Genomic DNA, 13,207 nt, shown 5'->3' with positions numbered 1-13,207 from the left:
ATTTTGAACCTGAATCCAGAGTTTTGTGATCTGTTGAATGCATCACTGATTGCTGAGAATCTAGATACTTGGAAGCTTGGGTGCACGAGCGCTAATTGAGGCCATTGGGTGTCTTTCCATTAAATTTGAGAAAAGTTGCTTTCAAAATAAATTGAATTTTCAACCACTAATCAGTGACCATTTTCATGGAAACGTGGAGTAATTGTCTTGCATTTAGAGTGCACTGTGAGCAATCAAGTCTCAGGGGAAGCTTTCTTTGTCCAGATGTCAGCCTTAGATTGTCATCAGACATCCAGGGTACCAATTTCCATATCTTGTGACAAGATAGTCATTCTAAAATTTGCTCCCTCAAATTATTCAGACGTGTAATGATATGTATTTGAGACAGTGAAAAGGTTCCAGCTATCCAAACTGGTTTTCTTTGCCCATATTTGATTTTGAGGCAGTGGGGAGGTCTCAGACTAGCAGGGAATTTACTAAGTAGTCTATGATGAATTCTCTATGGGTCTTACATTTTCAGTATTATATTATGAAATGCTGTAAATCATAACATGCAGCTATGATGTGAAAATTAGAAAGGCAAATAATTTGAGACTTCATGGGCACTCAAAATGAGGAAATGATTAGGTTTCAGAAAAATGGATTCTTCACATCAAACACCTAAATGAACAGTTTTCAACCTAAGTTGACACAGTATTTCTTGAAGAAAGAGAAAAAGTGGCTCTTTCAAGGCTCCTTTTAAACTTCCTCAGTGTATATACCATACAGATCATTTTGGGAGGCCAACTTATGATTAAATATACTAAGTCTGTTTGTTTTCAGAAGAAAAAATAATATTTAGTAAGATCAAGCAGAAAAAAAAAAGTTTGGGTATTTCTTTAACAGAAGCAAATTCATATTGATGAGTAGATGTGATGGCTAAGGAAGACCTGTTTGTCTCCACTCTTGGGCTACAGTGCACATCTTCATCTATCCGTCAGTGAACCCATCCGGAAGCTGCTGCAAGGGCTGGCTGCTAACAGCTCAAACCGTCTGCTTCTCTGGGAATTGCTGTTGGCACAACAGGAATTATCTCACCCTTGAAGGAGGCATCCGTTTTCAGCCAATGATGGACTGGTAAAAGGCTATAGAAGAAGGCCGCCATACTTCAAGGTGGAATACACTCTGCTGTGTGGGTGGCATCCATTTTTCTCCAAGCAGTCACAGTGCAGCTGGACTCTGCTTGAGACCACATCCAGCTTAACCTCTTCTGCTCTAACTGCTTCCCTCATTCCCATTCATCCAAGGGTGCTCCCTCAGTAGACCTGTGCCCCTGAGCCTGCCCCTGGGCAACCCAATCCAAGACAAAGGTGAATGTTGTGTTTCATCACTTCTACTCTTAATTGTTGGTATCAGATGTAAGAGACACCAGAAGTGATGCACAAGCTGTCGGTTGCCTAGCTCCAGTCATCATACTAAACTAACAATGATCAAAATAATGAGTGTTTTCTGATAAGTATGTTCTAATTCTGTAAAGATGAGGCTCAGAGAAAGAGAAAGGCACAGATATGACTTTAAGATACTGATGTATATAGGTCATTACATTTCCATTTTTGACATTTTAAAAGATTTGCTTATTTTGAAAGTCATAAAGCTGTATTTTAACATAGTTATGGGTAAGCAGTACAGAGACAGAGATTAAATGGATAACCATTGCATTCCAAAATTCAGAGAATGTAAAAGTATTTCTTACATCTTTTATCCATGCCTGTGTCTTTCTAAATTATAAATTAGAAAGACTGCAAAACGGGGACCCTGATAGAAGTGATAAAACCTTTCTAAGAAATTTTAAGGAAGGCTGGCATTAAGATTCATGAATATCCTGTTACCAGATATCATTACTACCTTCTACATTTTAATTTGCATATGAATTTATTGAAGCATAGCATTTAACTAATATGCATTTCCCCCCAGACAGTAATTATTCAGGCATCTTTAATTAGATCAAGGGAAAATAAATATTCATATACCCTAACTTTGAATTATTTGCACCTTCTATTACAATTTTTAAATGATAAATGCTCATCATGCTATCAATTCCTTTCTGTCTACTGACTTTAACAAGCCAAGCTCATTATTTTGTTCCATCAGCATCTTGTACATATAAGACAGGGTTTCAGTATTTATTTGTTTTTTATTGATATATTGTGTTTATGTTCTAAGTTTGATAAAAGTGCTCAATAAAACTGTGTTTTTAATTTTTCTAAATAACAGTGAAATCAGTCTTTTGAGGTGAAATCAGTCGCTTTCTTCTCATGTAGGGACATGTTTATAGTGGTTACAGTTAGCAGGACTGTTATTATGGGGTAAAGTGATACCCTGATGTTTTTAATCTTCCTCGCTCCTCATGTAGCAAATAAACATTAATTCCTTATTTTGTTTCTTGTGTGAAAAGCCCTCGAGCAGTTTGTGCTTGTTTTAATGGCACATATTATCTAACTCTCATTAGTAGAGATACAGGAATGTATTTAGAAAAGGAATTTAAATTTCTGGTTCCTCAGCAAGCTTATGAGAATAACTTACAAAATTCTACCCTCAAGAACTGCAGCACCAAATTGGAATATAGAGAGTTAGGTAACTGACCTCAGGTAGTTATCCTAAAACCTGAAACCCATCGAGAGCTATAACTGACCTAGTAAGCAAGCTGAAATGTTTCCCTTAATCTTGATATAAATTTTAGGTTAACAAGCAGTCCTCTTGTTTTCAAGAGTACCTCTCCTATCAGAAAGGCTAAAATCTTCCATGTTAGAAATTAGCTTTTATTTATTTTTTAGTTTGGTTTTTGTTTTGTTTGCTTTACTAAACTGTAACTTTATTTATTGTTAAATGTCTAGATAATGTTAATTGTTCAAATAGGGAGGAGTCATCTATTTTCTTGTCTTATAGTCTATAAAATGGCAACCCACTCCAGTATTCTTGCCTGGAGAATCCCATGGACGGAGGAGCCTGGTAGGCTACAGTCTATGGGGTCGCAAAGAGTCGGTCACGACTGAGCAACTTCACTTCACTTTCACTTTCTATAGTCTATAATACCAAGTGATTGATTCACCAGATCTTTTCCTGAGGATAGATTTTGATAAAGAGAGAAGGGATCAAAGGGCTTCAATGAGGGCCCAGCTGGTAAAGAATCTCCCTGCAATGCAGGAGACACAGGAGGCATGGGTGTTGTTCCTGGGTCAGGAAGATCCCCTGGAGGAGGGCATGGCAACCCACTCCAGTATTCTTGGCTGGAAAATCCCATAGACAAAGAAGCCTGACGGGCCACACTGCAGAGGGTTGCAAAGAGTGGGACACAACTGAGAGACTAACACTTTCACTTTTCAAAGAATCAAAAGGAGATTTTGCATGGATTTGGAAGTCTGGGATGGGGAAAACCCAGAAACTGGAGATAGGTAGCAAAGTTATTTGAGATATTTCCCATGTCACAGCCTTCCCTACATAGGTCTGTTTGCATTGTCTGTTTGGTGGACAGGAATAATGCGTATGCTTTCTCTGAGTTAAACTGTTAGAGCATTAGCCATCTATCATCCTAAATGAAGGGTGCTGACTACGGTTATCTTTTGCAGTACTACTGCAGAGTGTTTCGCCTTCTAATTTGAAAATAAGTCACATATAACACAGATTATCCATTTGTTGCATTTGATATAATGTAGCAGAATCAGTTTAAGAAATCATTGGAAAATAACTGAAGTGTGCACACGTTTTTACAATGTTTATGACTGTGCTAAAGATCATGGGAAAAGAGCAGCCTTTAAAACGTCTTTCAAGACAAATACTGGCTTCTGAATTTAATTACAATTTAGTTCTAGATTCAGGATCAGTGTATTTTTGCAGTGAAAACCATTTCCCCATGTAAGGCTTCTTTTATCAGCCTTGTGGTTGTGTAACAAATCTGTGTGCTATGAATGAGAATTTTCAACAGGAATTTGATGATCTCATACATTCCTTCATTCATTTTGTTCATTAAGCAAATATTTATTAAGTGCCTACCCAGCACTCTTCACGGTGCTCAATTCTGGGAATACTGAGGTGAAAAGGAGAGCAGATACCTGCCCTAATAAAACTCAAGGTCTTTTAGAGGAGACATAAACAGGAAAATAAACAAGATAAGTATAAATCTTGAGAATGCAGTGAAGGGAGCTAAGGAGGTGATTGAAAGAAAGGAATGGGGAGAGGTGACTTTATGGAAGTTGTTTAGTAATGAACCTGCCATGGATGACAGTTGGTGTATCTGAGGGCAGGTGCAAAGGCCAGGCTTCCTGCTGCACACTGAGAGGTACTGCAGGCCAAGCTGCAGCACAAGGATGGAAAGGGAGGCAAGGCCCTCATCTCTTAAGGTCTTACAGACAAATGGGAGGGTTTTATTGTAAGGAAAGTGGAAAACAATTCATAGTTTTCTAACAGAGAAGCAATGTGATCTAATTGGGCTTCCCTAGAAGCTCAGCTGGTAAAGAATCTGCCTGCAATGCAGGAGACCCCGGTTCAATCCCTGGGTTGGGAAGATCCCCTGGAGAAGGGAATGGCAATGCTTTTAAGAAATTTCTCTGGAGAAATAGAATAGAGGCACAAGGTTGAAAGCTGGGAAATCACTTAAGCTGCTAAGATGCATGCACATGAGCGTGAGAACATTGGAAATAAGTAATAAATGATAGCAATATTTGGAGATAAAACCACCAGAACCTGCTGATTTTAAAAGATAAGAAAAAATAATAATTACAGATATCTTTTATTTATTTTTTAATTTGAGCAACCTAGGTAAATGGTAGGGTCATTTATTGAGATGACGGATACCACCCTGGGGAGGCAGTATCAAGGTGGGGATCAAGACTTAGATTTGGCCATACTGAGGTTAAAATTCTTGTTAGACATCTGATATGGAGATGGCAGGTATACAACTGAATTGAGTTGATAGCATAGATTATAGGTCAGAGTTAAAAATGTTATACATATGCTAGAATGTATACATTTTCAGTGGCAGTTAAAGGCCCAGGATCAGCTAAGTTTGCTTCAAGCAGACAATATAGATCAAGAAAATCTGAACTAGACTGATGTCAAGAAATTCATTGTTTAAAAGTCAAGTAGAGAAGAAAGAACAAGGAAATAGGCCCAAGGAGTTACTGAGAAAGAAGGATAAAAATCAGCAGAATATGGTAACAGGGAGAACAACATAATTGATATTTTGAGAAGGAGACAGGAGGTCATCTGAAGCTAAAAAATGAATCTAGAGACATTGTCATTGAATTTAACAACACAGAGTTTGTAGGTGACCTTGATGAGGAATTTCAGAAGTGCGGTAGACAGACATCAGATTGAAGTGTACTGAAGCATGATTGGTAGGAGAAAAAGAGGACAGAAAGAAAGTTAAGCCAAATCTTTTAAGGGCTTTTGCTTTGAAATAGGGACAAGAAAAATGGTTGCTGGAGAGAAGATGAGGTCAAAGGAAATGTATATTTTTTAAAGATAAAAAACTGTTAACCATGTGTGTGCATACTGATGAGACTGACCTAATAGAAAGGAGAAATTCAAGTTACAAGACAAAGATAGTCTCTTGCAAAATCCCAGAGGAGACAAGGCAGGGTGCGATGCAGAGTTAGAAGTTGAAAAGAGTTGGAAGAGGAGAAGTTGGCCTTTAGTACGAAAAGAAACTCCTCCTCCATTGTGACAGGAGGGAAGGCAGAGAGGATGGGTACAGATGCAGGCAGGTTTTTAGATACAGTGATAGGAAGGTGGGGAATCCTCACCTAATAGCTTCTATTTTCTCAATAAAGTAAAAGGTATAATCATGAGCCAAAAATGAGTAAGGGAAGGAATGGGACAGTTTAAGGGAGAAGAAAATGTGTCAAATAATCTTTCTGAAGAGTAGGAAATTGACGTTATTAGAAAACAAAAGGACTTGCTAGTACTTTTGAAAGCCATCCGATATCGGCTGCTGTGAATCTGATTTGGAAGCAGTCAGCCCATTGTGTGATTTCTTCCAGCAATATTAGATGCTCAGATATAGATGTAGATAATGGCAGAAAATTGGGTCAAGGTTTTTCCAGGGTGGCCAAGAAATTGGAATTATTTATAAGACAGCAACTATAATGATGGATCATGGGATAGAAGTCAGATGAGGAAATAAGTGGGCTTCCCTGGTGACACAGTGGTAAAGAATCTGCCTGCTAATGTAAGAGATGCAAGAGACCTGGGTTGATCCCTGGGTTGGAAAGATCTCCTGGAGAAGGAAATGGCAACCTACTCCAGTATTCTTGCCTGGAGAATCCCATAAACAGAGGAGCCTGGAGGGCACAGTCCATAGGGTCACAAAGAGTCAGAACATGACTAAGCGAATGGACAACAACAGCAAAGGAAATAATTAGAAGTTGAGAGAATAGTGATGAGCAGTGAAAAAAGTAGATGGGTCAGTGACAGTGATTATGAGGTAGTAGAAGTTTTGAGTTGTGTGTGTGAGTAAATGAAAAGGGTAGGGGGATGTAGTCAGTACTGATACTTGTATACAAGATGAAAGCTGGTAGAGTATTCTCAGTTGAAAACCAGGACTGGGATACTGGGGGAGCCTAAGAAGGAGAATAGGGAAAGGTTGTTAGAAGTGATGAAGTCAAGGAATTAAGACATCAGAGTATTAGATGGGTCATTTACAGGATGTTGATCACCCAGAAGGATGACAGAGGAGATATCCATGTTGTCAATGAACCACCCGAGTTTGATGAATGACCCAAGTGAGAAAGTTTGATGTATGACATAGTTGGTTGGCATAAGGAATTAGAGTTTTTAATGGGATTAATTGTATTACAAATATGAAAACGGGTCAAGAACACATATCCCCACCTCCTGGCCCCAAGGCACACAGAGTATAAAAGAAAACGGAAAGGCATTTACTAGGAGAGGCTGGTTTAAAGGAAAGCAAAACAAAACAAAACAACAAAACTGTGCTCAAATTTGGGTATAGCAGATGAATGGATAAGAAAGCTGTGGTACATATACACAATGGAGTATTACTCAGCCATAAAAAAGAATACATTTAAATCAGTTCTAATGAGGTGGATGAAACTGGAGCCTATTATACAGAGTGAAGTAAGCCAGAAAGAAAAACACCAATACAGTATACTAACGCATATATATGGAATTTAGAAAGATGGTAACGATAACCCTGTATGCAAGACAGCAAAAGAGACACAGATGTATAGAACAGTCTTTTGGACTCTGTGGGAGAGGGAGAGAGAGGGATGATTTGGGAGAATGACATTGAAAGATGTATAATATCATATAAGAAACTAATCGCCAGTCCAGGTTTGATACAGGATACAGGATGCTTGGGGCTGGTGCACTGGGACGACCCAGAGGGATGGTATGGGGAGGGAGGTGGAGGGGGGTTTAGAATGGGGAACATGTGTACACCTGTGGTGGATTCATGTTGATGTATGGCAAAACCAATACAATATTGTAAAATAATTAACCCCCAATTAAATAAATTTATATTAAAAAAAATTTGGGTATAGCAAGGCAAAAGGAATAAAGAGAAATTCAGAGTTGAGGAAAGTTTGGTGATCATAGATATGGGATTTTAGAGGACACATGAAAATGTTTAGAGGCGAGGAAAATTAGAAAATTTGCAGAGTCAACTGGAGATGAAAGTCCAAGTCAGAATGAGTGATTTGATCCAGGAAGTGTGCTTTCTGCTGGTTGCCAGGAGTGTGCAGGATGAAATTAGTCCTGAGCGTATCCACATGAAAGGAGGCTCAATCAGTTCTATCCAGGTGCCTGATGATTTCCCTGGTGTAGAGAAGGTGGTACTCTCCATGGGAGGAGATGGTAATGAGGAGGCTCTGTGAGTACCATTACCAGCTAAGGCTATGGGAATGTTCTTTAGTTTGCCTCAGCCTGGGTCCTGCTCAGTCAGGCAAGTCTTCTGAGACAGAAAATGTCACTCTTATGCATGTGCATGCTCAAAGTGGGTCATAGTTCCCAACCCTGCCAAGTGAAGTGAAAGTGAAGCCGCTCAGTTGTGTCTGATTCTTTGTGACCCCATGGACCGTAGCCTATCAGGCTCCTCTGTCCATGGGATTTTCCAGGCAAGAGTACTGGAGTGGGGTGCCATTGCCTTCCCCAGGGGATCCTCCCGACCCAGGGATTGGGCCCGGGTCCCCCGTGTTGTAGGCAGATGCTTTACCGTCTGAGCCGAGTGTGCTTCAGACTTCTTGCTGTGGAAAATGCTCTGTGCTCAGTGGCAGGGTAAGGAGTGAAGCAAATTAACTTTCATCGAGCGTCTGTCTGTGCCGGTTCTTGACAACCTTGTCTCATTTATTTTGACTTTAGTCTACTTTTCTGCACATTTTGTAAGTAGCAGTCCCAATTCTACTATGATCGGTAAGGCTAGAGAATGGGAAACAACTATTATAACTCCTGTCATTATACTAACATCTTTAAAATTACCTCATTACAGGGGAAAAAGTACTGCCCAGGGAGGCCACTTTATTATTATCAAATTACATTTAAGTAGAAATGATCCTGCATTTAGAACTTGAATTTCTCTGTCCTAATCTTTTTGAAGGTTAGGAAGCAATGGGGCTTATCGTGAAGGTGAACTACATTATCCATGACAAAAATTAAATTGACTAATAATTAAATGCCATGTGTGCTGTGCCGTTCTTTTAGTATATGCTAAAATAAATGGTTGCAGTTTGAGGAGATGGGAGGGATGTCATCATGAAAAAACAAAATTAAAAATTGTTTAGTTATTAAGGTACTTCAAAACTTGATGTTTTCGTTTTGATCTTAAACTTGTAGACTACTAGATTTAGTCTTGGGATTGTCCCAAATAACTGTTGACCAACTAATTTTGAGGGAAGCTGTAACTGGACACACACTATTAAATATGATGTATTTCCTGACTTGAATAAACTTGCCTTCTAGTAAAAGATGAAATCAGATGGCACCTTACTATCCTCATTGGAAGAGCAGGGAAGCTAAACTTGTCAGGACAGACTTCTCAGATAAGTGGAGCTCTAAACATCAATAAATAATTTTCTCTGTGACCTCTGCATGAAATTAAAATCAATTTTTAAATTTACTATTAAAATGGTTATCTAGAAAAATCAGACTTTCGGTGACATCTTAATTGGTAGCAAGTTAGTTATAAATAAGTTGTGTATTCAGTTGTTATCTATATGGAAGAGATTAGACTTTAATTAATACATTAATTATAAAATTTGCTAAAATAAAAAAAATTTTAAATAGTACTGTTTCTCCTATCTTGTTTCAGTGGGTACATGTTTTCTCATATCTTCTGTAAATATAAGAAGCATAAATAAGTCAAACTTTTATATTTGAGAAGCTATGAGATCTGATTCTGCAAAAACCTCAGGATAATAAAAATAAAAGAGAAAGTATTTTTAATTTTGTCATTGATCATTGTAAAATGTTTACATGTTCAAGAATGTATTCATATAACTTTAACTCAACTCACCTTTTATTTGATATTTCTTCTTAAAGATTTAACTACTTTTAGAAATAGTAATGACTCATTCATCCAATAAATATTTATTTTTCCCCTACTGTATGTAAAGTACCATGTGAGTTCTTACTATGATATGAAGATAAACTAGACAGGAACTTCTAGCCATAGCATCTTAGAAATACAATCTAATTACAAGTTAAATACAGTCATCTCTCAGTACCCTTGAAGGGTATTGGTCCCAGGACACCCCTTCCCACTCCAGGATAGCAAAGTCCATGGATACTCAAGTCCCTTAAAATGATGTCATGTTTGCCTATAACCTATCATTGTATTATGTATGTACATATTTTAACTACTTTTGTAAATTCAGTTTTTAATATAATGTTTCCCTTTTGTAATTATTTAATAGATTATATTTTCAGGGTTTTGTTTAACTTGCAACTCTAGGAGTGTCCATCCTTTTTCTTTCTTTTTTAAGTAAAAATAAAGTATAACCTCATCTGCTTTGCATGCATCTGGCTTTAAAAAAGGACGAAGCAAAGAAGAAAAAAAAAAAAAAACAAAGGAGGAGGAGGAAAAAGTGAAAAAGTCAAGTATCTTTTAAAATATGAAGTGAAATACATAGCACAGTGTTCTTGCCTGGAGAATCTGATGGACAGAGGAGCCTGGTGGGCTATAGTCCATGGGGTTGCAAAGAGTCGGACACGACTGAGCTACTAAACACACACACGTGTACTTCCTGTATTCCTACTCCTTGGAGACTATTTCTGTGTACTTTGTAATTCCTCGTCCCTATTTTATTTTTCAGTTTATGATTTTCAGTATGTGCCTCTGGAAATTGAGCACCCTCTATATAATTATTTCATAATTATATAATTATATAATTATTTCATAATTATATAATTATTTCATAATTATATAATTATATATATATATAATTATATATAATTGCAGAAGCAATTCTTATATCCCTTCAAAAGCATGGAGCACAGATTGACGTAGAGGCACGATTGGGTGGACAGATTCATGTCTCTACTTGTCTCCAGGTGAACTCTCACCTTCAGTCAGAAAACAAACACCCCCACATCCAGACTGGATCCTACCCTTTCTTCTCCTCTATTTTTCTTCTTCTTTGATCTTGTTATGTAAACTTTGTCCAGATTCTTCTCTAAGTCCCCTTCTAATATGTGAGATGATGAGCACAGATACCAGGATTTGGATTGTGAGCAAAACCCAGTTTTCAGCCCTCTTATTTTCTCCTTTACCAAAGTTGCAGGAGGAAAGATGGGATAGTGGTCACATAACTGATATGTATAATTTGTCTGTAAGTCATGAGATATATTAATACATTTCTAAACTGTCACTCTAGAACTTGATGTGAAGTTTCTAAATAAAAGATAAGGTATGACATTTACTTGGCCAGAGTTGAGAGTTTTGGTTTTCATGATTGGCAAGAAATTTTCACTTCAAGAAGATATTTTTTTTTAATTATTTTATTGACGGAGACTGGAGCTTCAGCTGGGAACATGCTTGCGTAGTACAAACCTGCTCTTATGAAATAAAATAATTCATTAAAGCTGTGTCCCTTTACACTTTGCCGACAGATAGCTGGCACATGCCATGAAAAGGAACAAGAAATCATTCTCAGATGTTCCCTTACATGGTGTCCAAATGTAGCAGCTCCTCTAAATTAGGAAGCCTAAGTAGACTTCTGGGAAAAACCTTTCAAGGTGTTCTGGCACTGAATATATATATATATATATATATATATATATATATATATATATATGTACATACATACATCGGAGAAGGCAATGGCACCCCACTCCAGTACTGTTGCCCAGAAAATCTCATGAATGGAGGAGCCTTGTGGGCTGCAGTCCATGGGGTCACTAAGAGTTGGACACGACTGAGCGACTTCACTTTCACTTTTCACTTTCATGCATTGGAGAAGGAAATGGCAACCCACTCCAGTGTTCTTACCTGGAGAATCTCAGGGACGGGGAAGCCTGGTAGGCTGCCATCTATTGGGTCGCACAGAGTTGGACACGACTGAAGTGACTTAGCATATACATACATATACACTGAATATATATATGTAAAAATATACATATATATGTACATACATATGTATTTTAATTAAAAGAGGTGCTATCAAAGGAATAACAGAAGTTTGCTTAATAAAGTAGGAAGATAAACTCCACTAGAATTTGCTTTGTAAATGTCCTGATAAAATGCTGTGTGATGCACTCATTAATTAATGCCTACTTGGGTGATTCTCTTCGATGACCAACAATCAGTGAATGAGAGAACATTTCCTGCACATCTTCCCATGTCCTTAATTGAGAATGTCAGTAACTGTGTCTTCCCATGTCAATTCGCAAATAGGAGGAAATAAAGTTCTTCTGCACCATAAAGTTGGTGCAATGAAGGAATAAACTTGTCATCCCTTTGCCCTCTTGGTTGGGTAGTAAAATTCCTCTATGGTTTGTATTTTTGTGAATGCCTTGCCAGGGGAGTTTAAAGTAGAGCCTTGTATTAGTATCTTAAGAGTTTTTTTCCAACCCTTCAAAGGCACATAAGAGAATCTTTTGTGAGTATGATGTGTGAGCTATATCTCCTTAATGTTTGAGCTCTAAGAACCCAAATATTACTACTGGTGTAATCCTGTGTAATTACAGGATTTCACACCTGGTGTCTAGTCCTTGTGTAGATATTCCAAGGAGAGAGATGAAAGTGCAGCTGTAGTTGGATTGTTTTTGGGTGTGGCTCTTTTGGCCTGTGTATCCCTTTCCAGTGTTGTTCAAGGGCTGCCAGTTGCATGTCAGTTATCTTCTATTATTTCTTTTTAAAAGCTTTCGTAAGAATAATTCAAATTAGCTTCCATTTGTTATGTTTTCTTGTTTAAAAATAATTTACATTTCATTTGTGTTCTTTCCAAACAATATATTATTGTTAAAAGGGGAATTTGTAAATGATACCATCTGCCAGCTAATAGAAAGCCTAGTGCTCTGTCTACACAAAGAATACCAATTTTTTGTTATGTTGCATAATCTTGATTTAACTGGCTGCTTTTTTTAACTACCAGAAATTTCTAAAGAAATAATAATTTAAATGACTAGTATCCCATGGCTAGTTATAGATACTACTTTACCCATTACAGAGAATTTTATAAGCGCTGACATTTAGGAACAAAAACAAATAAAAAATATGTATAAAAACTGGAAACCTGATAACAATGAAAGAAATATGGACACATGAATCCAAATGAATCCAAATATCACACATATTTGGATTCAAATTCTAGATAAGGACCTGTCTTCACTGACAAGGGAGTAAGTATTGTAACTTAGCTTATGTAAATAGACTCATTTCCAATATTGACATTCGTCTGTAGATACAAATAGGCAAGTGAGACATATCAAGGTTTGAGGAAAACCAACTGGTAAGATGGTCACCAAACCCAGCTGGCAAATGAAATCACAATTTATCCTTTTTCACTGTAGGATTATTGCAATAGCAACATGGCTGTGTTAATTGTTACACATCTGTCTTTGGACTATTAATATAGCAAAAAATATGCTATATTTACATGTATTATTTATTATAGAAAGATAAATATAAAATATTCTTAAACAGAAGATAATCAATTTTAGAGTTCTATAAAGCATGATCATTTTTTGTTAACAAAGTATTGATATAAAAATTATT

General features: G+C 37.2%; 1 protein-coding gene across 7 annotated transcripts in view; it reads left to right on the top strand.

Moving 5' to 3' along the window:
• The window catches only part of CHSY3 (chondroitin sulfate synthase 3), a 375,783-nt gene that overhangs the window by 213,325 nt on the left and 149,251 nt on the right, over positions 1 to 13,207 (top strand). Inside the window, exon 3 of one of the 7 annotated variants that reach the window (XM_086410483.1) lies at positions 957 to 9,995. The exons of the other annotated variants lie outside the window; for them this stretch is intronic. Within the exon in view, the coding sequence (XP_086266609.1) occupies positions 957 to 983 (27 nt within the window). The 3' untranslated portion in view covers positions 984 to 9,995. Of the gene's footprint in view, positions 1 to 956; positions 9,996 to 13,207 lie in introns of those variants that run through there. 7 annotated transcript variants of the gene reach the window in all.

Source organism: Bos grunniens, chromosome 7, assembly GCF_055505025.1.
Source record: "Bos grunniens cultivar Pamir isolate PY7600 chromosome 7, Bosgru_T2T1.0, whole genome shotgun sequence".
NCBI lineage: Eukaryota > Metazoa > Chordata > Mammalia > Artiodactyla > Bovidae > Bos > Bos grunniens.
Note: the sequence above shows the minus strand (reverse complement) of the source record. Positions and strands in the feature narration are given on the sequence as shown.